Here is a 27,069-nt window from a genome sequence, read left to right as displayed (position 1 = left end):
TGTACATCACAACTTATTATACACTTGTGAATACGAATGTTTATCCATTAACTGGATGTTTATATACGTTATTATATCATACCTTTCGTATTATTACATTAACTAGGTTATTGTTCAAACAATTATCTCATTTTGTAATTAGAATAACTTTTTAATAACATTTATATATATATATATATATATTTCCGTTAGAATTATTATGAGATAAACAGCAGTAATAAACTTATAACTTAGGGCCACAACGAGTAACATATAACAAGTCCCCTCCCCCTAATATGCTACAACTTAGAATCATAATGTCAGGCCCTAAACTGCAGCTTGTTTAGCTTATATGTAAATCTGGTCCCGGATAATAGATATTTTAGTAAATAATACATAAAAGAAATAATATCTCTATTGTTTAAGTTAATATCACGTAAGCCGATATCCAGATAATTTGTCATAATTGTAATATAGATGATGATAAAATTTATTGCATTTATTACAATTATAAAGATAATTACGCTTAATTAAATGTAATTTATATTACGTATTATAATACAGCGAACAATTGGCTATGTATTATCTAGTTCAGGCATGGCCAAAGCTATGACCCGCACACAATGTTCATGCGTTATGACTATCATTTAAAACGAAAGCGTCATTCTGTGAAGACGTGCTGACGCCAAAAATTGGTAGTGAAGCTGAAAGAAATGTACTGTAGGAAGAGAAACTTTGATATATATTAAGCTCAGACTTTTTTTAGCTTAGTGTATGAATATAAACGAGAATGCATGTTCATTTATGGATATAAAAAAGGTTAACGAGATCAAATCAAAATAATTGATACGCTGAAGAATGGCATTTGCAAAATACTGAAAAATTTGCAGAAAATAAGAAACAGCATTCATTAAGTTTGATTGACGGCCTGGTCGCAGAGGCGGTTAAGGCGTTAACTTATTCGCTATGGGGGTGCCAGGATCGATCCGGGCGAGCAACCACAGAAATTTTTTTATGAGAGGTCTATCATGGATATATCGGGCCCAGTCCCTCACCACCCATTGTGGGCCTGAGCCATCCCACGATTAGTATAAAAAAATGGCCACATACAGGGCCCGTCGGTGGAGAGCCAAAAATTTTTAAAAATTTAATTTTATTGCAGAATATTACTTTTCTATGTTTTTACTGGTTTTTAATATTCACTCTTGCAATAAAAACAATTTAGTGGAGGAGAAAACAATGAATTCGCGAGTTCAACTATACCAAGATATTAGCATAGGCTAAGTTTTGATTTAAGAATGTAATAAAAATATGTAAGCATGCAAACCAACTTTTAAATAAAAAACTTTCTACTCTACAACTGTGAGTGACCAAACACCATTTAAAACAAGAGGATGAACGGGTCTAGACCCTTGAGTTGGCGCCCATGCTTCTTGATCAGCAGCCAAATTATAATGGGTATGAAAAGAATAATCTGCCAGAAGGACTTTCTAAGGGGAAATTGGCCCCTACTTATATGTTGCACACGTGAAAATTACCCTAAAAATTCCATATTTAGTGCCGAACCTTCAACCAGTATGTAGTGGTTTTTTCCACCCGGCCACTAGTGGGCCAACTTTACAATGGGAAATTCTGTAATATGGTGTCAAATTTATGTAAAAATATGGGCAACTCAACGAATCGAACACGTCTCATATCTTTGTTTCGTCACACATTCACAAGCTACAAATTTTCTTGCAAAGTTTCTTAATCGCTAGCGTGGTAAACTGACTTTTGGGAACACTGTACATATAATAAAACATGTCGAAAATTTTGAAAAATTACATTAAAGTTTCTTTTTAATTTTCGATTTTTCGGTCCAACAGCAAGAATTAGAATATCAAAAAACTGATTTGGAAACAAAAACCAAACATATGGAAATAACATTTAAAAATAGAATAGAATAAAAAGGGGTTCTTTTTATTCTAATCTTTGATCAGTAAACTGAAAATAAAAGAAAAAAAAACACGGAAAATTATAATAAATGACTTTTAGAAATAATTTTTCTGTGAAAATTTAGCATAATATATCAATTTCTGTCAACGGAGACATATTTTACTTTATTTTTTATATTAGAAATTATTATTATCATCATTATTATGATTGTTGTTATTATTGGAAAAAAATTAAAAATTGAAATTTTCCAGTTTCAAAAACTTAAAAAAAAAACAAATTTCTGTAGAAGAAAAAAGAATTTTTCCTTTAGGGGCTATTGTTACTATTGTTAGTGGAAGCTGTTGTTATCTTTTATTGATGCAGCCTAAAATGCTATTTGTTTGCTCGAAAACATAATAAAAAATGCCATCAAAGATAATAAAGTTGATCCATTCTTGCTTTCTCTTTAAAATTTTTCACTTAACACTTGAATATTTTTAAACTCTTCATCCACTAAAAAAAGTTTAAAATTAATGAAAATTCTATAGATTTTATTTAGGAAATTTGGCACAAATGAAACTAAGACACTTATATCTCTTTTAGATCGTTAATTTTAATTACATTCAATTAATTTTCTTACTTAAAAAATAGCTTATGTAAGCGTCAGATTCGTCACGTCGGTTGTCAGCGTACTTCTCTAATTTAACCGCGCGATAACTTTGATACTTCTCAACCGATTTAATCCAAATTCTAGCCGTTAGATAGAAAACAATACATGAAACCTATCTCAAACAGTAAAACTCCATTTTCTTCTCGATTAACGGGGTTCTGTTTAATGAGGCGAACAAATGGGTTAAAACACATAAAAGTACTAAACCTCATCGTTCTTTTGCAGTTTTATAGGCTTATTTTCCCGTTCTAAGTACGGGACAACATCTACTTAGATACATTTGCAAGTTACAAGTTCACCACTTAAAGTGGCATTAAGTCTACATCTATCAAAATCAAAATCCCCAAAAGTCTCCCCCTGACGAAAAATACCGTCAAGCCGACCATTTAAAGTAAATTGCAGGTGTTCCGTTTCGTTAATAGTTTGAAAAATTGCTAAAAATAATTACCATTAAAANTATTTAAATCTAAAGACTTGATTGGTTTGAATGTTGGATCGTACGATCATATTAAATATTCGTTATTTTGAATGCGAATCTTTATAATAAAAACTTATTATAAACGTTAACGTTTATAATAAGTTTTTATTATAAACGTTAACGTTATTTTAAAACATATTTGTTTAAAAAATTAATTTAAAATACATTTTGTATTTAAAAAATTTTTTTAATAAAAAAAATATATATATATAAATAAAAAAAGCTATTGCCAGCTAATTCAGCCAACGTTTTAGATACTGTCTTTTAATATATATTATAAATGTTAATATATATTATAAAAGTAACGCTATTTCGAAGTACAACCATTTTAATATTTGAAATTTACAAAATAAGATCATTAATTAGAAATATTTTTTAGAATAAGGCGCCATTTTGAAATTTCGTTAGAAACCGAATAGTGAAATCTTGAAAGATATTGTGCAAGAAATACAAACTACATTTACGAAAATATTCTTTATAAATCAGAACAATTATTAATTGTATTAAAAGCCACCATTTTCAATATTTTCTAGATATGGACTACTTACTTCAAAAGCTTGAAAATTAATGTAAAAATATATATTAGTAATTGATGATGATAATCATCATCATGAATTTTTAAAAAAAGTGTTTCTACTAAAAATCTACTGAAAAACTACTAAACATGCTGCTTAACTACAGCCACCATTATTTTACTAGACGAGAAGTCTGGAAAAGGGGAAAAAAGTGCAAATGACCAAATGCAATAGTTGTTACAGAAAATATTTACGAGCTGTGTCAGGTGGTTTCGTTTGAAGTTCAGAAACAAATAAATGGTGATACCATCCTTTGCTTTTTTCCCTCCTCCATCTTCCTTCTCTCTCTACCTATCTGACTCCCGAATTCCTAAATCGATCGCAGTAAATCGGGTTTTTTCCTTTTTTTTTTTCTTCATTGCTTTCGTTTCCCTGGGGAAACCTTATGTTTGCAAAGTCCATGTTATTTATTTGGTAAAAAGAAAAATATACAGTCTTCCGCTCTTCATAATTAAATTGATATGTAAGAGAAAAACAAATTTCCTTGAGGTTTTATATATTATTAGAAAATCATTTTATATATCCTTACGTTACTCAAAATAAAGTTTCCAAACAGGTTTAACCTCTATTTACGATTATTCAAAATGGAGGAAAGATATATCCCTAGCGAATTGCATTTAAAACGAATTTTTTCGAGATTTTCTTTTTTATGAATTCTTTAAATATAAATATTGAAATTTTTTTCCATAAATATTTGAAAATTAAACTAAGAATTGTTATTTTTGTGCAGAATTTTAAATGATTATTTTGAAAATGTTATAAACCAATCAGATCTTCAAATTTTCGATAACGTCAAACCAGTAACCAATAAGCTCTTTATGTTTGAATATTTAAATCTAAAGACTTGATTGGTTTGAATGTTGGATCGGACGATCATATTAAATATTCGTTATTTTGAATGCGAATCTTTATAATAAAAACTTATTATAAACGTTAACGTTTATAATAAGTTTTTATTATAAACGTTAACGTTATTTTAAAACATATTTGTTTAAAAAATTAATTTAAAATACATTTTGTATTTAAAAAATTTTTTTAATAAAAAAAATATATATATATAAATAAAAAAAGCTATTGCCAGCTAATTCAGCCAACGTTTTAGATACTGTCTTTTAATATATATTATAAATGTTAATATATATTATAAAAGTAACGCTATTTCGAAGTACAACCATTTTAATATTTGAAATTTACAAAATAAGATCATTAATTAGAAATATTTTTTAGAATAAGGCGCCATTTTGAAATTTCGTTAGAAACCGAATAGTGAAATCTTGAAAGATATTGTGCAAGAAATACAAACTACATTTACGAAAATATTCTTTATAAATCAGAACAATTATTAATTGTATTAAAAGCCACCATTTTCAATATTTTCTAGATATGGACTACTTACTTCAAAAGCTTGAAAATTAATGTAAAAATATATATATATATATATATATGTAAATAGGCTATAACTCTTATAGCAAATTATTGAAATTTTTCGAAGAATGGCTGGTTATAAACAACATTTCTATTAATAATTCAGGAAGGTATCGAGTTCACTATAATGGGAATTCGTTATAGGTGGAAAAACAGTTTCAGGAATCGCAACATAATCTCCTTTGAAGAAAGTTTTTAAAATGTTTTCAAAGTAATTTTCTTTAAAAGATTTGTTTTCTGATTTCCCACTTAAAGTTTTTCTTCTTTCTTTTTTTTTAAAATAACAATAGCCAGTTATTTTCACTTTAAACAGCTCGTTTTCTCGGATACAAAGAAAAAATGAAAATTGTATAGCAAACTTTCAAGTTATACGAAGCTAAATAAAAATTTGATCAATTAAATTAAGGTTAGTACAAATACAAAAAGAACGTACACTGAAGCAATTTGTATTCTTTTTTTTCCTTTAAGATTTTTAGAAAAATTTGAGAAAAATTCGAGATAAAAATCACAATTTAAGGGCCAGAGATAAAAAAAAAAAAAAAACAAGCGAAGGCAGATATTTTGGACAAGACAAATAGGACAATAGACCTCAATGACGTTGTAAGTCATGGCAGGTGTGACACAAGCGACAACCAAATGGTAAACTTAACCCTCAGCCATACATCGACATCTTACATCAGATAATTCTAGGTAAAGTCATTGCAACATCATTTATCTCGTGAAGCAAAGCTGATGGAGCATAAATTTTACTTCTAATACGATNTGGTTACTATGCTTACCGTGTATTATATTATAGTTACTATGTAAATATTACAAGAGATGTATATTATACTTAATACATACAAGAAATTTGTTATATGTTAATCATTAAATATTACTCATGTATATTTTCAGTTATCATCTAATGATTATCTTCTAAAGCAGTGATTAAATAATTCTATATGAGTTGTTTATTGTACATCACAACTTATTATACACTTGTGAATACGAATGTTTATCCATTAACTGGATGTTTATATACGTTATTATATCATACCTTTCGTATTATTACATTAACTAGGTTATTGTTCAAACAATTATCTCATTTTGTAATTAGAATAACTTTTTAATAACATTTATATATATATATATATATTTCCGTTAGAATTATTATGAGATAAACAGCAGTAATAAACTTATAACTTAGGGCCACAACGAGTAACATATAACAAGTCCCCTCCCCCTAATATGCTACAACTTAGAATCATAATGTCAGGCCCTAAACTGCAGCTTGTTTAGCTTATATGTAAATCTGGTCCCGGATAATAGATATTTTAGTAAATAATACATAAAAGAAATAATATCTCTATTGTTTAAGTTAATATCACGTAAGCCGATATCCAGATAATTTGTCATAATTGTAATATAGATGATGATAAAATTTATTGCATTTATTACAATTATAAAGATAATTACGCTTAATTAAATGTAATTTATATTACGTATTATAATACAGCGAACAATTGGCTATGTATTATCTAGTTCAGGCATGGCCAAAGCTATGACCCGCACACAATGTTCATGCGTTATGACTATCATTTAAAACGAAAGCGTCATTCTGTGAAGACGTGCTGACGCCAAAAATTGGTAGTGAAGCTGAAAGAAATGTACTGTAGGAAGAGAAACTTTGATATATATTAAGCTCAGACTTTTTTTAGCTTAGTGTATGAATATAAACGAGAATGCATGTTCATTTATGGATATAAAAAAGGTTAACGAGATCAAATCAAAATAATTGATACGCTGAAGAATGGCATTTGCAAAATACTGAAAAATTTGCAGAAAATAAGAAACAGCATTCATTAAGTTTGATTGACGGCCTGGTCGCAGAGGCGGTTAAGGCGTTAACTTATTCGCTATGGGGGTGCCAGGATCGATCCGGGCGAGCAACCACAGAAATTTTTTTATGAGAGGTCTATCATGGATATATCGGGCCCAGTCCCTCACCACCCATTGTGGGCCTGAGCCATCCCACGATTAGTATAAAAAAATGGCCACATACAGGGCCCGTCGGTGGAGAGCCAAAAATTTTTAAAAATTTAATTTTATTGCAGAATATTACTTTTCTATGTTTTTACTGGTTTTTAATATTCACTCTTGCAATAAAAACAATTTAGTGGAGGAGAAAACAATGAATTCGCGAGTTCAACTATACCAAGATATTAGCATAGGCTAAGTTTTGATTTAAGAATGTAATAAAAATATGTAAGCATGCAAACCAACTTTTAAATAAAAAACTTTCTACTCTACAACTGTGAGTGACCAAACACCATTTAAAACAAGAGGATGAACGGGTCTAGACCCTTGAGTTGGCGCCCATGCTTCTTGATCAGCAGCCAAATTATAATGGGTATGAAAAGAATAATCTGCCAGAAGGACTTTCTAAGGGGAAATTGGCCCCTACTTATATGTTGCACACGTGAAAATTACCCTAAAAATTCCATATTTAGTGCCGAACCTTCAACCAGTATGTAGTGGTTTTTTCCACCCGGCCACTAGTGGGCCAACTTTACAATGGGAAATTCTGTAATATGGTGTCAAATTTATGTAAAAATATGGGCAACTCAACGAATCGAACACGTCTCATATCTTTGTTTCGTCACACATTCACAAGCTACAAATTTTCTTGCAAAGTTTCTTAATCGCTAGCGTGGTAAACTGACTTTTGGGAACACTGTACATATAATAAAACATGTCGAAAATTTTGAAAAATTACATTAAAGTTTCTTTTTAATTTTCGATTTTTCGGTCCAACAGCAAGAATTAGAATATCAAAAAACTGATTTGGAAACAAAAACCAAACATATGGAAATAACATTTAAAAATAGAATAGAATAAAAAGGGGTTCTTTTTATTCTAATCTTTGATCAGTAAACTGAAAATAAAAGAAAAAAAAACACGGAAAATGTAGACATAATTATTTTAGATATTTATAAACAATTAAATTATTTATATAAATAATAAAAAATACGGTAAAAATGATCTCAATTCATTTAAGAATCTTGTCATTTACTGTAGAAAAATGTTATATTTTTATCTATTAATGGACTATTAAAGTGAGGTAAACTTCTACCAAAACAAAAACAGATTTATCAGTTAATACAGCACTAAACTAAGATCGTTTTTCTTAATTATCGAACCGAATTTTGACTTATCAGTTTTATCTGCCATTATCGACAGATAATAATATCTTATCTTATTATCTTGAAAAGACTCATAAAGACATAATCGAAGAATAAATGACAGAAAAGAATGCAGAAAAATTGATTATCGGACTGAAACCAGTTCATGGACTCCAAGACTGATGAGTGATGACAATAATCTAGTTAATCTCATTACGTCACTAAATATACCGATAATACTATGGTTACTATGGTTACCGTGTATTATATTATAGTTACTATGTAAATATTACAAGAGATGTATATTATACTTAATACATACAAGAAATTTGTTATATGTTAATCATTAAATATTACTCATGTATATTTTCAGTTATCATCTAATGATTATCTTCTAAAGCAGTGATTAAATAATTCTATATGAGTTGTTTATTGTACATCACAACTTATTATACACTTGTGAATACGAATGTTTATCCATTAACTGGATGTTTATATACGTTATTATATCATACCTTTCGTATTATTACATTAACTAGGTTATTGTTCAAACAATTATCTCATTTTGTAATTAGAATAACTTTTTAATAACATTTATATATATATATATATATATTTCCGTTAGAATTATTATGAGATAAACAGCAGTAATAAACTTATAACTTAGGGCCACAACGAGTAACATATAACAAGTCCCCTCCCCCTAATATGCTACAACTTAGAATCATAATGTCAGGCCCTAAACTGCAGCTTGTTTAGCTTATATGTAAATCTGGTCCCGGATAATAGATATTTTAGTAAATAATACATAAAAGAAATAATATCTCTATTGTTTAAGTTAATATCACGTAAGCCGATATCCAGATAATTTGTCATAATTGTAATATAGATGATGATAAAATTTATTGCATTTATTACAATTATAAAGATAATTACGCTTAATTAAATGTAATTTATATTACGTATTATAATACAGCGAACAATTGGCTATGTATTATCTAGTTCAGGCATGGCCAAAGCTATGACCCGCACACAATGTTCATGCGTTATGACTATCATTTAAAACGAAAGCGTCATTCTGTGAAGACGTGCTGACGCCAAAAATTGGTAGTGAAGCTGAAAGAAATGTACTGTAGGAAGAGAAACTTTGATATATATTAAGCTCAGACTTTTTTTAGCTTAGTGTATGAATATAAACGAGAATGCATGTTCATTTATGGATATAAAAAAGGTTAACGAGATCAAATCAAAATAATTGATACGCTGAAGAATGGCATTTGCAAAATACTGAAAAATTTGCAGAAAATAAGAAACAGCATTCATTAAGTTTGATTGACGGCCTGGTCGCAGAGGCGGTTAAGGCGTTAACTTATTCGCTATGGGGGTGCCAGGATCGATCCGGGCGAGCAACCACAGAAATTTTTTTATGAGAGGTCTATCATGGATATATCGGGCCCAGTCCCTCACCACCCATTGTGGGCCTGAGCCATCCCACGATTAGTATAAAAAAATGGCCACATACAGGGCCCGTCGGTGGAGAGCCAAAAATTTTTAAAAATTTAATTTTATTGCAGAATATTACTTTTCTATGTTTTTACTGGTTTTTAATATTCACTCTTGCAATAAAAACAATTTAGTGGAGGAGAAAACAATGAATCCGCGAGTTCAACTATACCAAGATATTAGCATAGGCTAAGTTTTGATTTAAGAATGTAATAAAAATATGTAAGCATGCAAACCAACTTTTAAATAAAAAACTTTCTACTCTACAACTGTGAGTGACCAAACACCATTTAAAACAAGAGGATGAACGGGTCTAGACCCTTGAGTTGGCGCCCATGCTTCTTGATCAGCAGCCAAATTATAATGGGTATGAAAAGAATAATCTGCCAGAAGGACTTTCTAAGGGGAAATTGGCCCCTACTTATATGTTGCACACGTGAAAATTACCCTAAAAATTCCATATTTAGTGCCGAACCTTCAACCAGTATGTAGTGGTTTTTTCCACCCGGCCACTAGTGGGCCAACTTTACAATGGGAAATTCTGTAATATGGTGTCAAATTTATGTAAAAATATGGGCAACTCAACGAATCGAACACGTCTCATATCTTTGTTTCGTCACACATTCACAAGCTACAAATTTTCTTGCAAAGTTTCTTAATCGCTAGCGTGGTAAACTGACTTTTGGGAACACTGTACATATAATAAAACATGTCGAAAATTTTGAAAAATTACATTAAAGTTTCTTTTTAATTTTCGATTTTTCGGTCCAACAGCAAGAATTAGAATATCAAAAAACTGATTTGGAAACAAAAACCAAACATATGGAAATAACATTTAAAAATAGAATAGAATAAAAAGGGGTTCTTTTTATTCTAATCTTTGATCAGTAAACTGAAAATAAAAGAAAAAAAAACACGGAAAATTATAATAAATGACTTTTAGAAATAATTTTTCTGTGAAAATTTAGCATAATATATCAATTTCTGTCAACGGAGACATATTTTACTTTATTTTTTATATTAGAAATTATTATTATCATCATTATTATGATTGTTGTTATTATTGGAAAAAAATTAAAAATTGAAATTTTCCAGTTTCAAAAACTTAAAAAAAAAACAAATTTCTGTAGAAGAAAAAAGAATTTTTCCTTTAGGGGCTATTGTTACTATTGTTAGTGGAAGCTGTTGTTATCTTTTATTGATGCAGCCTAAAATGCTATTTGTTTGCTCGAAAACATAATAAAAAATGCCATCAAAGATAATAAAGTTGATCCATTCTTGCTTTCTCTTTAAAATTTTTCACTTAACACTTGAATATTTTTAAACTCTTCATCCACTAAAAAAAGTTTAAAATTAATGAAAATTCTATAGATTTTATTTAGGAAATTTGGCACAAATGAAACTAAGACACTTATATCTCTTTTAGATCGTTAATTTTAATTACATTCAATTAATTTTCTTACTTAAAAAATAGCTTATGTAAGCGTCAGATTCGTCACGTCGGTTGTCAGCGTACTTCTCTAATTTAACCGCGCGATAACTTTGATACTTCTCAACCGATTTAATCCAAATTCTAGCCGTTAGATAGAAAACAATACATGAAACCTATCTCAAACAGTAAAACTCCATTTTCTTCTCGATTAACGGGGTTCTGTTTAATGAGGCGAACAAATGGGTTAAAACACATAAAAGTACTAAACCTCATCGTTCTTTTGCAGTTTTATAGGCTTATTTTCCCGTTCTAAGTACGGGACAACATCTACTTAGATACATTTGCAAGTTACAAGTTCACCACTTAAAGTGGCATTAAGTCTACATCTATCAAAATCAAAATCCCCAAAAGTCTCCCCCTGACGAAAAATACCGTCAAGCCGACCATTTAAAGTAAATTGCAGGTGTTCCGTTTCGTTAATAGTTTGAAAAATTGCTAAAAATAATTACCATTAANTTTTTCTTCTTTCTTTTTTTTTAAAATAACAATAGCCAGTTATTTTCACTTTAAACAGCTCGTTTTCTCGGATACAAAGAAAAAATGAAAATTGTATAGCAAACTTTCAAGTTATACGAAGCTAAATAAAAATTTGATCAATTAAATTAAGGTTAGTACAAATACAAAAAGAACGTACACTGAAGCAATTTGTATTCTTTTTTTTCCTTTAAGATTTTTAGAAAAATTTGAGAAAAATTCGAGATAAAAATCACAATTTAAGGGCCAGAGATAAAAAAAAAAAAAAAAACAAGCGAAGGCAGATATTTTGGACAAGACAAATAGGACAATAGACCTCAATGACGTTGTAAGTCATGGCAGGTGTGACACAAGCGACAACCAAATGGTAAACTTAACCCTCAGCCATACATCGACATCTTACATCAGATAATTCTAGGTAAAGTCATTGCAACATCATTTATCTCGTGAAGCAAAGCTGATGGAGCATAAATTTTACTTCTAATACGATAATGGAGCTGGTATCATCTATAACCTATAATTTATCGTTCAAATTCTGCAGATGGAAGAATAAAATTTCGATACGGTTGCTATCGAAATTCGAACCCGTAATTAAAGTATAATTTAACATAAAAAAAAATTATTTTACATTGCCGAAATGGAAAATTATTAATCTGAAAGTCGACGAGAGGCTCGTTAAAAATTGTAGTTTATTTTATTATTATTTTTTTAACTGTTAAATATATGCAGAGAAATTAAGTGATAAATTGCTTTAAAATTCATTATTTAAAACTGCTTTGAAGTGGTAAAAAGCAAGCTTAAATATATATATAAACATTTTATTTTTTTATAAAGATTTAACGTTACAAGTATTGAAAATTCCAGGAGCAAAATCTAATTTCGAAATTTCCCATTTAAGAACTCTTAAAAGCATTAACTTGGCTTAAGTGGATAAACATTAGTCCTATGTTTTAAATTCGATTAAATGTGTGAAAACCTGTTTAAATTCCTACCTTTTAAATCATTTCGGATGTGAACTAAGCGCATTATATTGTTACAGTCTTGAAGAGTAGTTGCAATTTTAGAGTTGTGGTGCCGCTACTTCGAGAATAAAATCAATTTTACAGCCTTTTCTCTTTGTTGTAGAGATAAATACGGAAGATAGAACAAGGTATGTTGTCTTGTTACATCCTGTTTCTTGCATAATATAACCCGAAGCACGGCGTTTATAGAGGAGAAATGCTGTTTTTTGGTTGTAAAATACACTAAAAGAGTATTATTTTTGCTTTATAAAACTGTAAACGTCACCTTTCTCGCACCGAAGCGTTAAAGTTATCATTTAAAATGGAAACATTAACCTCCATCCCGAGTAGAGGATAGCGCAAAGGATGGAGATGGAAATTTTAAAAACTTTGCAGCAACGCCCCCGTTTTATTTTATTTTTTTTTTATAAAACATAAAAACAACTTAGAAAATTACGTCAGACAGATCTTACACAGATAACTTTTGATTCGTTACGGAATTTATCGCAGTACTTTCTCCACTTTGACCCGACGGATACTTTATTACGCGTCACGTGACTATATTTAGCACGAGGGGGAAGTTTATTAGGATCCCGACAGCGTAAAGTCGTTATCGAGTCAGAGCCACCGTTCTATTGTGACCTAACAATCAAGGAGTTAATTTTATAGGCCCCAAGAGTTACACAGTTTTCATTTTACTGCTTTAATGGGAAGAGAAAATGCACGAGTTATGTCACAACTTTGATGACAAGAACAGCTGGCGGTCCCAAGACCGGTCATCTCACCTGTCAGCTGCAGGCGATCTTCCCCTTGAGGTTATCGAGAGAAAATAGAAGCTATTACCTCATAGTTACTATCGACACTTTTGCATCATTGCATATGTCTGATGACAGGCGCAGAGATGGCGAAATTAGAAAGACACGAAAAGAAAGTCAAGGTGCACTAACCCGTTTGACAGCTACCAGAGAAGATTTTACTCGATTATTTTAAACCTAACATTATATAAATTTGATATTAAAGAATGTCATATTCGCCATAATAATTGTTTAAACTGCTTCTCGGATGTCTAATAACAATAAGATTACTTTAATGTACTCAAATTATATCCTAGATTTTTTTATGGCACGTGAAGGAAGACATTCTGAAACCTTCCCTAACAAATTCAGCACTTCTGAGTGTAACATTTCTTACTATAGAAAACATTTAGTTAGCTTCAGTCAATAAAGAAACAATTCCTGGGTAGATTCGAACACACGATCACTGCCATACCGAACATTCCCCAACTAAAACAACCTAACATACCACAGCTGCTTTGATGTATTAAAAGCTATCAATGTGGAAAAATCCAAAAAAATATAACATAAACATCTCTTACCTGAAACATTTTATTCTTTTTGTAGTTATTAAACCATTGTAAGCTATTACCATACGGCTAAAAAAGCTTTAAAGTGTTAAAAGATTGTAGCAAACTGTATTCTTCAAAAAAAAAAAAAAATTGTTTTTCTTTGTCGTCATATTATAAAAATGCATTTCGATTATAGACATACAATTTTCTTCAGTTTAATCGATAAAAAATATTTTATAAAAAGGAACTATGAAGAAAAAAACTTTAAAATACAGTCACACCCCTGAAGAACGGCCACTGCGGGGACATAAAAAATAAATAAATAAATAATGGATGTTGTTTGAAGGTGCCACTGTACTGAATTGCACATTGCTGGAGTTGAAATCTTTCAATAATTTTAATAATAAAACTATAAACATTACGTCAAGTTTTGAATCTTTCATTTAGTATTAAATATGTAACTGATTATTTGAGGCGAGGATCATTACTCAACACAATATTCTATTCTGTAACTGTATTTTTATAAGAATTTATCATGTAATTATTGTCTGTACGTTGTAATATTCGTTTTAAAATCTGTAATAAGCTTAATTATAGATAAATTCGTTTATGCCATGTGTTTATTGCATCCAAATGCGTGGTTCTTCGTAAACTTTCCATACAATATCCAAGTATTCAACATAATTATGTATAACATTGTGCGAAAGTAGAGTACAATGTAGTACATAAAAGTTGCGTGCATCATTGCACATAAATCAATACACTATGAACCAGAAATAAAACTGCAAAATATCATTAATTTTACTCGTATTATACGACAACAAATAAGGAATACATATGTAATATGGCAACTTAGTTTCAGTATCATTACTCAGTATATCGATTACCCCATACTAAAGCATGAGATCCCTATTTAGTGCACAATCACAAAGTGTTATATATATAAACGATAAATTTATTATTCCAGTTACGATGATTAATAATATAATGCAAGTAAACTGAATATACCACGTAATACTATTGTTCAGCATCATTAACGCTGCACAATACAAAATAACAATTTATATTTTCAACATTTCAATTCGTAAAACATTAAAATAAACTAATGTAAAATAGTAAAGCCCAAAAGTCAGTTAATCGTGCATTTTCAATTAATTCAGTAAGATTGCAAGAAGTCAGCAATTTGTGGAAGGATTGTTGGAATAAGGCAACATAACACTTGGCCAATCTGCCAACAGGCGATGCCTGCCAAGATGGTAAACTGGGCTCTAAATAGGAGCCAGTTTTTCATAGAAAAACCCAGAAAACTCTACGTGTCTCTTTTGTCAGGAGCGAACCCATGACCAGCTAAAAGTGTTCAGTGGTTTTATCCACTCGGTCACTGATGAGCGACGGTTTATTTAATTTATATCACTTACCTTTTATGTTTTTTACATAAAAATATAGATTGTAAAGTGCTCTCCATTAATTTCCTCTTATGTATGTATGTATGTATGTATGTATGTCCATCTCATCGTGGGTTGAAAAGATGCCAAAGCGCTAATTTATGTATCGAACATAGAAAAAACATCTTTGCAGTTTGTAAGTAATAAATTATTTGAATAAAATGGATATTCATGCTTTACGAAGGTTAACTGACTTTTGGGCCATCCTGTTTAATCTCATTACTTACTAGAAACAAGAAATTCAATATTTTCAATCTTAATAATTTTCTTAATATTCAATTTAAATTTCACAAATAATAATAAATAATTTTTAAAATAAATTTTTAAAAAGTTTGGATTTTTTAACTATATAAAAGAACAAACAATACAGTAAATAAGAAAAAGCATAGCATTTGATGTAAAATATTGAAAAATTTCCTTACAATAAAAATCACTTTCTACTTTAAATATTATTATAATAAAAAAAAACTAATGTTTTTCTAGAAGAGAAAGTTTATTAGTCTTTAAAAAAAAATAATGTATTGAAAAAAATGTGCATTAAAGCCCATCTTTATACAAATCTTAAGCAAAACTTACCTTAAAAGAAATCATTTTCTTTAAAATCTGATTTTATAAATCATATTAGCCTTTATAAGGATTGTTTTAAGATAATCTTATAAAGAATTTTCAAACAGAGCAAAAAATTTTACTTCAGTTGTTGACCTTTTCTATATTAATAGAGAAAAATTATCTTCTAGAATAAAGATCAAAAGGTCATATCTTGTAGTTTCTCTGTTAAAAATTTATTTCTCCTTTTTCTCTTGTTGAAAAATTTTAATAAAAATAAATAGTAATAAAACAAAAATCTCAAATTGCACTCGCTGTTATTAAACTCCCTTTTTTAATTACAATAATTACGATCCGATGATAAAAACCATGCAAACGTCTACAGAGTAATAAAAATTAATTTTTAATGTGTTACGCTTAACTTATTTAATTCTTTCTAAGAAAATCACTGTTAAACAGAGTACGGAATTATTCTTTTATAAAAAACTTTAATTACGCTTAATACTTATTTTGTTTTTCGTGCCTTTGTGAACGACAGCAAGCAATTCATTGAAAAAAACTTATATACATATACGAGTTATATAAATTTAATTTGAAGAAAATTAATTATAACAAAGAAGAAATGTAATTTTGTAAAATTATTAAATTATAACATAGAAATTAGCTTATATTTCCGGAGTTAATAATGAAGTAATACCAATTTCAACTAATTGACAGGAAAATGGAAGCATTTAAATTCGACGAAAGTGTTCAGTTAATTAATAACTATGCAATAACGGATAACAGTTTCGAGTTACTGATATTTATTAATTAACTAATGTTATCATATTTAATTAATAATATTCTGTTTCATTAGTTATATTATTCTGCTTGAAATCAAATGAAGCGAGAATATTTGGAGATGAGTTGTTACGGACCTTTCATTGCTGTGTATACGATACAGGGCATCAGAATATGCACGTAACTCCATTTTAACTGAAGATTTACTATTTCAATTTCAGTCAAATTCAAGTATTTTAATCTACGTATGAGTGGCGAGATCGAATATTTAAAATTTGCAAGGAAATTAGCAGCCAAACTTCGATATAACGTCTTCCTAAACAAGCCACCCTCAAAGCGTTAATGAATACTTATGAATGGATCTGTTCCATAATTATAAAACACAGACCTCCTTCAGTATCACTAAATTAATTAAGTAATGTACGATTTTGCATTGTTGAAACCAATATTATCACTAAACATCATTAGAACATATAATTCTTTTTGTTTGAGGTAGATTAACGCCACACTCGATTTAGCGCCAGTTTCAGGTTGGTGCTAAATCGAAATTAAACTGTAAATGTTTGGTTTGTGTTTTCGATTATTATTATTATTTTTTATTTTTATTTATTTATTGATTGAAAACGTTCACCAGTAGGTAAAAATAATGCAATTTATTATAATTTTATTGTGAAAATTAATATATTTTCCTTTTTTTTAAAATGTAATCTTCGATTTTTATCACTACTTTTGCACGTGTTAAATATAGTACGTTCGATTCTTAAGGGTATTTATCGATTGAAAAAGGTTATTTTACTTCGTTCTGCGCTGAAATCTGTTATATTTTTATTGCGAGGTATATCAATAATATATCTATTAATAAAAGCCTTTCTGAAGATTGCGTGTTCTTGCTAACTCCTGTAGAATTTTCTTATTTATTTTCTTTTAATATAACTTTAAAGTTTTTTTTTTCTTTTTCTTAATTTTTCTTTTTTTCCTCAACATCTCTCACTATATTGTTTTTGTACAGTGTTTTAATATAAAACATTCCTTTGAAATATTTTCATTTTGTCTTAACGTAATGCTCTTTCAAAGACTTTTTTTTTTTGATAAATATAAACCGCGTTTTAACGTCACATCCTATTTGTATTTTTGTATCTTAAACACTTTCTAAATAAAATTTTCATGTGTATTTTTCTAGTTTTTTTACATAACCTCGTTAATACTATTTTAATATCTGTTTACAGTTTTTTTTTACCTTATTTTACACGAAACTCAATAGTTTTAATACTACGTATACAATATTTCATTTTTATATTTTAAAAATTGCTGTTTTAAATTCCATTTGAATTAAATGATTAAAAAATTAATTTGCAACTTTGATTTAGAGCAAAATTTCATTGCAATTTGTCTTATTTCTTTCTTCAAACTGCATTTTTTAATTTTTAAACCCAATTTTAACTCAATTTCTTTCTTGTCATCATATTCTTTGCCAGTTTTACACCATCCATACTTCAATTTAACTTCGTATTTAAGCGTAATTTCCTTCTTTTCCCGTGTTTACGTGGAGTAATATTTCATTTCGTTTTACCCCGTTTTAACGTAATGATCATTTAACTAATTTTGCCTTATACTCACTACATTTTCCTGTCCTGTCTCCTTGCATCACATCGTTTTTTACGCTTACTAAACTGTAAACTGAAATTTTTAATAGCCCTATATATTACGCAGGTCGAGACATACTTCACGTCACCAAAGTTCAATTAAGTAAATAAATATGTTTACTATAACACTGCTTCTTAACGTAATTTTACGATAACAGATGACTGTAAATGACCTTTCTTGTGTTGTACATCACGTTGCTAAGCAACCTATACAGAAAAATCAGTCTTGTAAAACGCAAGAACAATTAAACCGGTGATTTTTCTATCAATTTTTTTTTTTTTTTTATTTTTAAGCGGGAGCAACGTTATTCCGGTGAATTTACGTTCTTTTACGTTCTTTACAAGTGAAATTTAAGTTTTGCTCTTTTGGAAAGTAGAATGTAAACAATCCCTGGTTCGGGGGATTAACAATAAAAACAGCAGGTTGCACACGCATGAGGAGGCTAAACAAGCAAGCAACAGATGCACACAGGATTGTTTGTATTAGTTATCTACTCTACAGTAAGAACTACGTCTACTTGTCCATCCATATTGAGTAGAAGTGACAGGGAGTCGCGTTGACATCTCAATTTATCTGACAGCCACGGAGGAGTGTCGGCGGGATGCTAGCAGCTGCACTTTGGCTACTGACATGCTCTTATCTTGCTTAAACCACACCTTCCCATACACACAGTTGAAGAAGCAAAGCACGTATGTTGACACAAGACTTATTGCCAACTACCCCAGCTAACTTCTAAGCCAGATGCAGAAAAGCTAAATGTGTTACTCCCAACGACAATATTTTGAAATTTTGAAACATTTTTTTCCTTTCCATCCCTCTCGCCCCCTTTAAAAATTCATAACGTTTAAAGTAGACCAATAACAACCAACTCAGTACAAGAACAGGAGAAAAGGGGGAGAGAAAAATACATTTTTACTCACTTTAGCATCAATGATTTTCATTCCTAAGACCAAGACGATTAAAAGAAGATCCTTGAAAGACACCATCTTATGGGAAAACTGTAATAAAATTATTCTAATNATATAGAGTCAACCTCAATATAGTGTCATCGTAAATAAAGTCACTCTCATAAAGTGCCAAATGAATAGTCGCCAACGGATCTTTCCCATAAATATTAAACAGAGAACTCTTCAGTGAGTTACTAAATTCAATGTTGTTTTCAACGCAAAATCGTGTAAGCCACATAATATTGGTGGTAACAAAGTCAAACCTGTTTGCGGACATCATTTCATACTGTTTGGGTTACTTCAGTTTAGCGCCATACTCGATTTAGGCGCCAATTTCATATGCAAATAAACAGTGGCGCTAAATCAAAGTCTAATTGTATGTATACACAAGCTATATAATGTAAGCTACATATATGGAAATGAACTGTATAATCTATATATTAACTGAAAGAGGGTTTCACTGTCCAACTTAGTTGGAGTAAACGAATGGGGTTAAAAATACGGTTCAGATATCAAATTAAAGCTCTCATCCTGTAGTTTATGCCGCTGAAAAGAGATTTGAGAAAGATGCAATGGTTCTGGCGTGGCGAAGTGGCAACGGTACAATATACAAGTCTACGGGACAAACATGTCGGGGTGCCACTCCCTTGTTAACTTTAACCGTGTNCGCGCAAATCTAATTACCATATATATTATATAATTATAAACTTTACAACCAATATCAAAATTAAAAACCGTTTGCATAATTAAAATACTTAACGATATAAAACTTAAGAGCAGAAAAATAAAACAAAAAAACAACACAAAGAACCATAAAATTTCATCTCTAGTAACGTGACAATGGATCCTCAAGAGACTGTAGATTTTTATTTTTTTATATATATATATTTTTTCCTATCATCCATGTACGATAACGGTTAATGCGAAGTCTAGCCTTAACCAATAGGGAATTGAACAAAAGAACTGCATTTTGTACTTTTCCTACAGCAAGGTGTCTACAGAGGAAGAGGAACACGTCATGTTGCTAGAGATATGTCAGTAAAGAATGACAGCAACACTTCCAAAAATGTCAACACAACCGATAGTGTCTGAAGACATGAACAAACAATCGAATTTTAGATATCTGCATTTTCTTCCTCCATTAAATATTTGTTAAATAAATTTTATAACCTCAAACACTATCTATTCTACTCACTTTCTATTCGTACTTTGAGTCTTCCTACCAATATTTTTAAAATTAAACTTTTATTTTATTACGTTAATAGCGCTTATCTTTTATTGTAAACAAATTTTTAAATTTGTAGTTGGTAAAATAACTTAAACACTACAGTTTTATATTGAATAAAACTTAAATTTATGCTAAAAAAAACTTAAATGTATACATTTGTCTATATTAAAAATTTTTCAAATATTTTAAATGTAAATATTATTTTTATGGCAATTTATTTAAAACTCTTTTTTAATAATTTATTAACAATTTTGTTTAGTTTAAAGCTTTTAACAAACTAAAAATTATAAAATATTTTCATTCTATAATTAATGAATATTCGTATATTCTTTCTATTGTAATATTTTATGTAAACGTTAATATTATTCTATTGTTTATCTACTTCATTATTTAAGACTATTTAACTATCAATATTCCACATCATCACTTATTATTTTTCATATTTTTCTTCATTTCTTTCATTATTTTGATGATTATGACAAAAGCTACATTTTTCTCATTTTTCCTTTATTAATTTTCTTTCAAACTTTTTCTTTCTAAGAAATTTCCCTGCATGAATGATTTATAATAGATATTTACTAAAATAATTTATTAATTTTTTGATATTTTTCTCATTTAATGGATCAAAAGTAGTAACTATCCACGACTGCATCATAGATTCTGCACGTTATTCAATTTTAAATTATTAATAACTCTCCAAAAAATCTTATTATACAAACTTTGCGAATAAAAATAACTTTATCTGTGCTTTTTAAGGTGTTTATTCAATCCAGATGTAGTTTTTCTCTTCATTCTTTTTATATTTTTTTTTTTTTTCTTCTAGAAATCTACTCTTTTCAAGAAGAAACCATATTACAATGTTGGTTTTTGCAAACTATCAGTTAAATATTTATACAGCCATAAGGAAACAGTAATTTCCAACTACTGAATAGAAATAGAAAGAATGATTACTAAGGTTATTGGACTTTCAATTTATTTTAGTTCNTTTTAAAATATTTTATTTTAAAAAAATTAAATATTTATAGGTTTTTCTAATAAAATTTTTAATAAAATATAATGTAAGTTATTTTAAAGTAAACAAGCATGTTTCCTTTTTTTCTTTTTGTGTGTGTGTGTTATCAGTGACACATGCTGCTATGGCAACATAAGGAAGTTTTTCATGCAGGAGACGGTCTAAAATTGAAATGTAGAAAAAGCGTCACCATATATATATTATATATGAGTAGAAGCAATGGTTGGGGATGAAGATCCTTCGGGTCCTTTCTTACTCCACTGAGTCGGAAATTTCCCTCCAGGCTGTCAAAAAATTTGAAACCTAGGGGAAATCTAACTTTGGCAACATCACCTTCAAATTCAGTTCCATAGAGGATAGTTTTACTCCATTTTAAGGCTCTTTTGAGGTAAAAATTTTTTTCTAAAAGTTGGGAAAACTCTCCAGCGAAGAGGAATGCAGAGCTTTATATAGTCGAACCTTTAATTCATGGTAAAGCCTTTTAGGGATTTTTCCTTTCTTTTTAAACTTAAAATGTTGAAATTTTTTATTTATTTATTTATTCTTTCTCAAAATGATTGAATTTCAGAAAAAGTTGGATATTTATTTTTCAAGAAATGTTATGCTTTTTATAAAAATAATATATATTTTAAAGCTGAAGTTCCCAGGCTCATGTTTCTCCTTGGAAATCAATATTTACCATTTATTCCTGTAAAGATAAATCTGTATAGTGATCATGTATTCTCCTTTAGGGAATCAAACAGATTATTTTTCAGCATTTCCTCCGCTTTAGAATGATAATAAAAATTCATATTTTTATTTTTATCTTCTTGAAGATATCTTTCACAGATTTTCTTTATATATAAAAACAGTTTTTGTTATCATCCCTACCATCGAAAGATAACCACTGCAATTTCAAGAAGTCAACATTTTTGTTTTGTTTTGCAGAATTCTAATAGTAAAGTTGTACATAAAACCTATACCGTTTTGTATAAAAATAGAAAAAATTGACGTAAAATAATAGAAAATGTTCATAAAATAGATATCGATATGAGTTATAACAATAAAAATTGGCATAAAAATAATAAAACTTCATATAAAATTTCACTTTTATATATAGGAATATATTTTAGTTTCAAAAAAGGACAATATTTATTACCGAACTACCGTAACTTTACTTTTGTTCCAGTTATAAGAACTGAAATTTTTGCATAAAATTGATCAAAGATTTGCTCTTTTTCTTTAAAATATGTACAATTATTTTAAAAACTTTTGCTATCTTTATCTGGCACAGCTTATCTTTACGCGACTTCTTGTAGAAACCAGTATTCCCAATCAAATCAAGACAATATCACTCCTTTAAACATAGAAACACTTCCTAAATCCCACTCTACCGTATAGTTTAATATATTAAATTAATAGGGAGGGGGAAAAACCCAAACATTGGCCACTTTACATTTAATTTCATCCTTACATTTCAATGTTGGAATGTATTGCTCCCAATATCTATTATCTTCTTTTCTCATCAGATTTAAATCGACTTTTTCCTACGACAAGAGATTTGCCAGTTGGTCACAGCATCTGCCTGGGGAGATGGACAAGGCTGATGGGAATCAGTTCCAACACAATAAGTCATTATTTTCTATAACATACCCTTATAGATTGGAACATTCCTCCTGCAAGATCTAAGGAAATTCACTTTCTACTTTTTTTTCTGTACAAAAGAGCGTTTTTTGCTCTATCCCAAGGGATACCAAGAGATTGAGGTAAAAAAAATAATCTTAAAAGAAGCAAGGAAAAAAGTAAGAATTGTTTCTACAACTAGACAGTTATCTCTTTTCATTTTTAAACCACAAGAACTTGTATTGCTTACATCTTAAATCAGATTTATGAAACGTGGTAACCATACCTTATTCTCATTTCCATATACATAGGCCAGTATAAATATATAAAAAATAAAATTACAGCATTAAATCGTCTTTTGAAATCGTTAAATTTTTATTCTCAATGCTCATTTTTAATCGTAGATGCCAAAGACACGAAACGAAATTTATTATAAATAGGAAAAGAGAAGGAAGCGAATTTTGTATTTTTTTCTCATGGACTTCAAATGCTCATTCGTAAGCATCTTATATATAAGTTTATGGGGTAAATTTCTAGAAGAATATTATTATCTTTAATTAATTTTAACAAATATTCTTTAATTCTTAAAAATAAGAAGAATAATTAAATCTTCATATTCAATATCGGATTTCCCACTAGGCATGTGAGGCACATGCCCAGAGGCGCCGGGTCTCGAGGGCCCCAAATTGGAAAAAAATAAACAATTTTTCGGTTAAATAATTTATAAATATTTTTATACGTATAATTAGACGTTAGTAGTTTATAATAAGCAAACAAATAATAACAATAAATAAGAATAATCTTAAATTATATAGAAGGACCCCAATCTTGTGTGCCTGGAGGTCCCGGAAGGTCTTAATCTATCACTGTATATATCAATGGATTAATATTTCTTGAAGGTTGTATTTTGGAACTAATAAGATAAAAATATATTATAAAAGATATAATTATTAAAAGTATGTCCAAATTTTTCACGTTTTCTACGGATAGGTATTGAATCAATAGAGTCAACTTTGATAGAATTTCCTAACGATTACATCCAAACTTTTTAGGTTGATATATCAATTACTAAACAAATTTCTTCAATTCATTTAAATAAAATAGAAAAAAAGTTAAGAAAAACTCTAAAAAGTATTTTTTGACATTAAGAAACATTCTTGAGATCTATTTATATCCAATACATTTAAATTTAAATGGAAAAATAGCCCTATAAAAATGGGGAGAATGCAGAATTTCTTCAAAAGAAAAAAATTATGGTCAGCAGAGAAGTAAAGAATTCCTTTCATTCCTCAAGAGAAGAAAATATATCCCTTAAAAAAAGAAAAAAAATGGTTAAAAAATAAATCGAATATCGTAAAGATGCAAATAACACGTAAAAGTTTTTAATTGAATCGATTTTTCGATCGAAATAATGATATAACAATAGTAACGTTCCGGATTTTCGATTTTGTGCTAAACTATGCCAAGAGGTCATGTTTCTTTATGATCGTCATCTTGGCATCAAGCCCGTATCGATCAAAAGTTTTACTTCTTCTTACTTCGATTGTTCATTATTTTAGTATTTAAACTTGTCAACATCGCTCCCTACTTAATTTTTGTAATTTCGACACGTTTCGTCGGTTTCGCATGAGAGAAACGGAAGTGCACAACCCGTTTCGCTGATGTCCCCTACTTTGAAGAAAGCTATTAAGCAGAAATGGCTAATTTCTGACGTAACTACTGAAATTTTAATATGGTAAAATTAATTTATACACGTTTTTTATGAAGTATTTTTATATAACAGTAACAACAATTGATGCTAATGCGCGTATTCGATTGTCTTCATCATTAGCTAATCAATGATTATATTATGCAAATTTTAATCTAATTTTATGAAAAATTACTGGAATATTCATCAGAGAATGATTTTTATCAAGGATTTTTTAAATAAAAAATAAGTATCGTTGATTAACTTAGATCTCGACATAATGGTCTCAGCGTGCCCAGTATAGAATGGGCACGCTAGAAGGGCCAAGGTTATGTAGCAATTAAACTACTTAATTTTGAAATGGTTCACTAATTTTATTGTTAAGAATACATATAAAGAACATTTTTAGCCCTTTGAGACTGTTATTAAAGCTAAAATGCAAAAGAATCAATAATTTTTATATATATTGCAACTAGAAATATCTTCGTGAAAATGCAACATTTCAATATATCACAATGTTAAAAAGCCATCTCGCAAGATCTCTCACGGGTCGGAATTTTATCTAGTAGTGATGAAATTTGAAGCAAGTGAACCACTCGTCACTATAAAACGATGCAGTTCCAAGCAGACTCGTGCCCTACTTTTCCTTCTTTTGCTAGAGGCATATCGCTCCCATTGTTCTATAAAATTTGAAGATTGATTACATCGACAGTAGATCTTTAAAGAAATCTAAGGATTATGAGAATCTTGGCATTACAGATGAGAGGAACTTCCAAGTTATCTCTGATTTTACAACCTTCGGAATGATCTGATTATGTTTGACATGCTAAGGACTCCAGAGATCAAAAGGATGATTTATCAGTAATTTTGATCGTGTTCGCTTCTCTTATCAGTAAGATCACGTCTTCACGGATAAGGTATGTATCAAATAATCAATAAAAATTCATATTAATTCACTAGATCCAAGAGAAACTATTAAAAAGTATAGAGCGATGCATACGAAATTTTTAAACAACGAGCATTTCTTAAAAGCTTTCTAAAATCAGATAATAAAAATAACTGGTTTCAACCGGCGAAAAAAATAAAATAAAATAAATAAGAGGAAAACCACTCGCACGTCTACTTGTCTGTCTGTCAAACTGAATTTAAATTAAAGTTTTTTTAAAAAAATTTAAAAATTTTAAACAAAATTAAGACTTTCTTATTTAGCATGAGAAACTTACTTAACGTACTTTCTTATTTAGCATGAGAAAATGGAAGATTTAACCATCCTCGTGCTGAATGAATACAATACGCGATGTTTTATGGATAGAGTCAATAGACCACTCCTCTAGCCCAGTGGGGTCACGTGATCGGGATATCCTTATTATTGGGGCCGACCGATGCATTAAAGGCACACCGCGAGTAATAAGAGATCGCAGCATGATGCCATACAAGGCTGACCACCTAACACGGTCTGACAATGCAGACGCCGTCTAGCATTCCGTCCCGTTCGACCATAGCTACGACCGAGATGAATTTTTAGAAAAATAAAAAAAAGCATCGCTCACCGATGACGTCAGACGTATCCCCCTACGACTCCGACACAATATGGCAAAACAGTTTCACACAACCGGCTAGAAAACAAATCACAATACACACATCGGTCTCTGCCGCTTTTGGTCACACTTCCAAAAATGTTTCGGCTATATAGCTCGTGTCGCCTCCTTCCACCGGCAGATGGAGCTCGTGGACACCCCCCCCGATGTTGACGCACTCGACGATAGAGGGAGCCAGAGTGCAGACATATTTCCCTTCTTAATTTCTTCATTGTGTTTACTTTAATTTGTTATTACATCAAGAATTTATTTTGAATTAATTCTTAAAAATCACCAACTTTAAATACGAAAAATTCTATATGGTTAATTAAATTCAGTTATATTTTATATATCGAGAATGATCGACTTATTACGGTGTGAGTGAAGTAAGAAGTGCTTTTCTACACAAAATAGGCGAGTACTGACCGGAATTTTTAGAAAAAACACGAACAAATAAACAAGAAACAAGAAAACATGACCCACATCTAAGAAAAAAAAATTCAGGAAAGAATACAAATTAAATTTTCAGCCGACTTCAGAAATTAATCAAGACACTCTTCGTTTTCTTCTTCTTTTTTCCTCTA

General features: G+C 29.6%; 1 protein-coding gene across 3 annotated transcripts in view; it reads right to left on the bottom strand.

Moving 5' to 3' along the window:
* LOC111622747 (follistatin-related protein 5-like) overlaps window positions 1-26,609 on the bottom strand; it is a 134,713-nt gene extending 108,104 nt beyond the window's left edge. For all 3 annotated transcript variants that reach the window (XM_023365167.1, XM_023365168.1, XM_023365169.1), the window contains exons 1-2: window positions 26,459-26,609; window positions 19,353-19,430 (exon numbers count right to left, since the gene is read on the bottom strand). In XM_023365167.1, coding sequence (XP_023220935.1) covers window positions 19,353-19,418 — 66 coding nt within the window. In that variant the 5' untranslated portion in view covers window positions 19,419-19,430; window positions 26,459-26,609. The remainder of the gene's footprint in view (window positions 1-19,352; window positions 19,431-26,458) is intronic.
* Window positions 26,610-27,069: the final 460 nt, after the last annotated feature.

Source organism: Centruroides sculpturatus, unplaced genomic scaffold (genome assembly GCF_000671375.1).
Source record: "Centruroides sculpturatus isolate CEXI.00-Female unplaced genomic scaffold, Cexi_2.0 scaffold309, whole genome shotgun sequence".
NCBI classification, from domain to species: domain Eukaryota; kingdom Metazoa; phylum Arthropoda; class Arachnida; order Scorpiones; family Buthidae; genus Centruroides; species Centruroides sculpturatus.
This window is presented reverse-complemented; position numbering and strand designations above follow the sequence as displayed.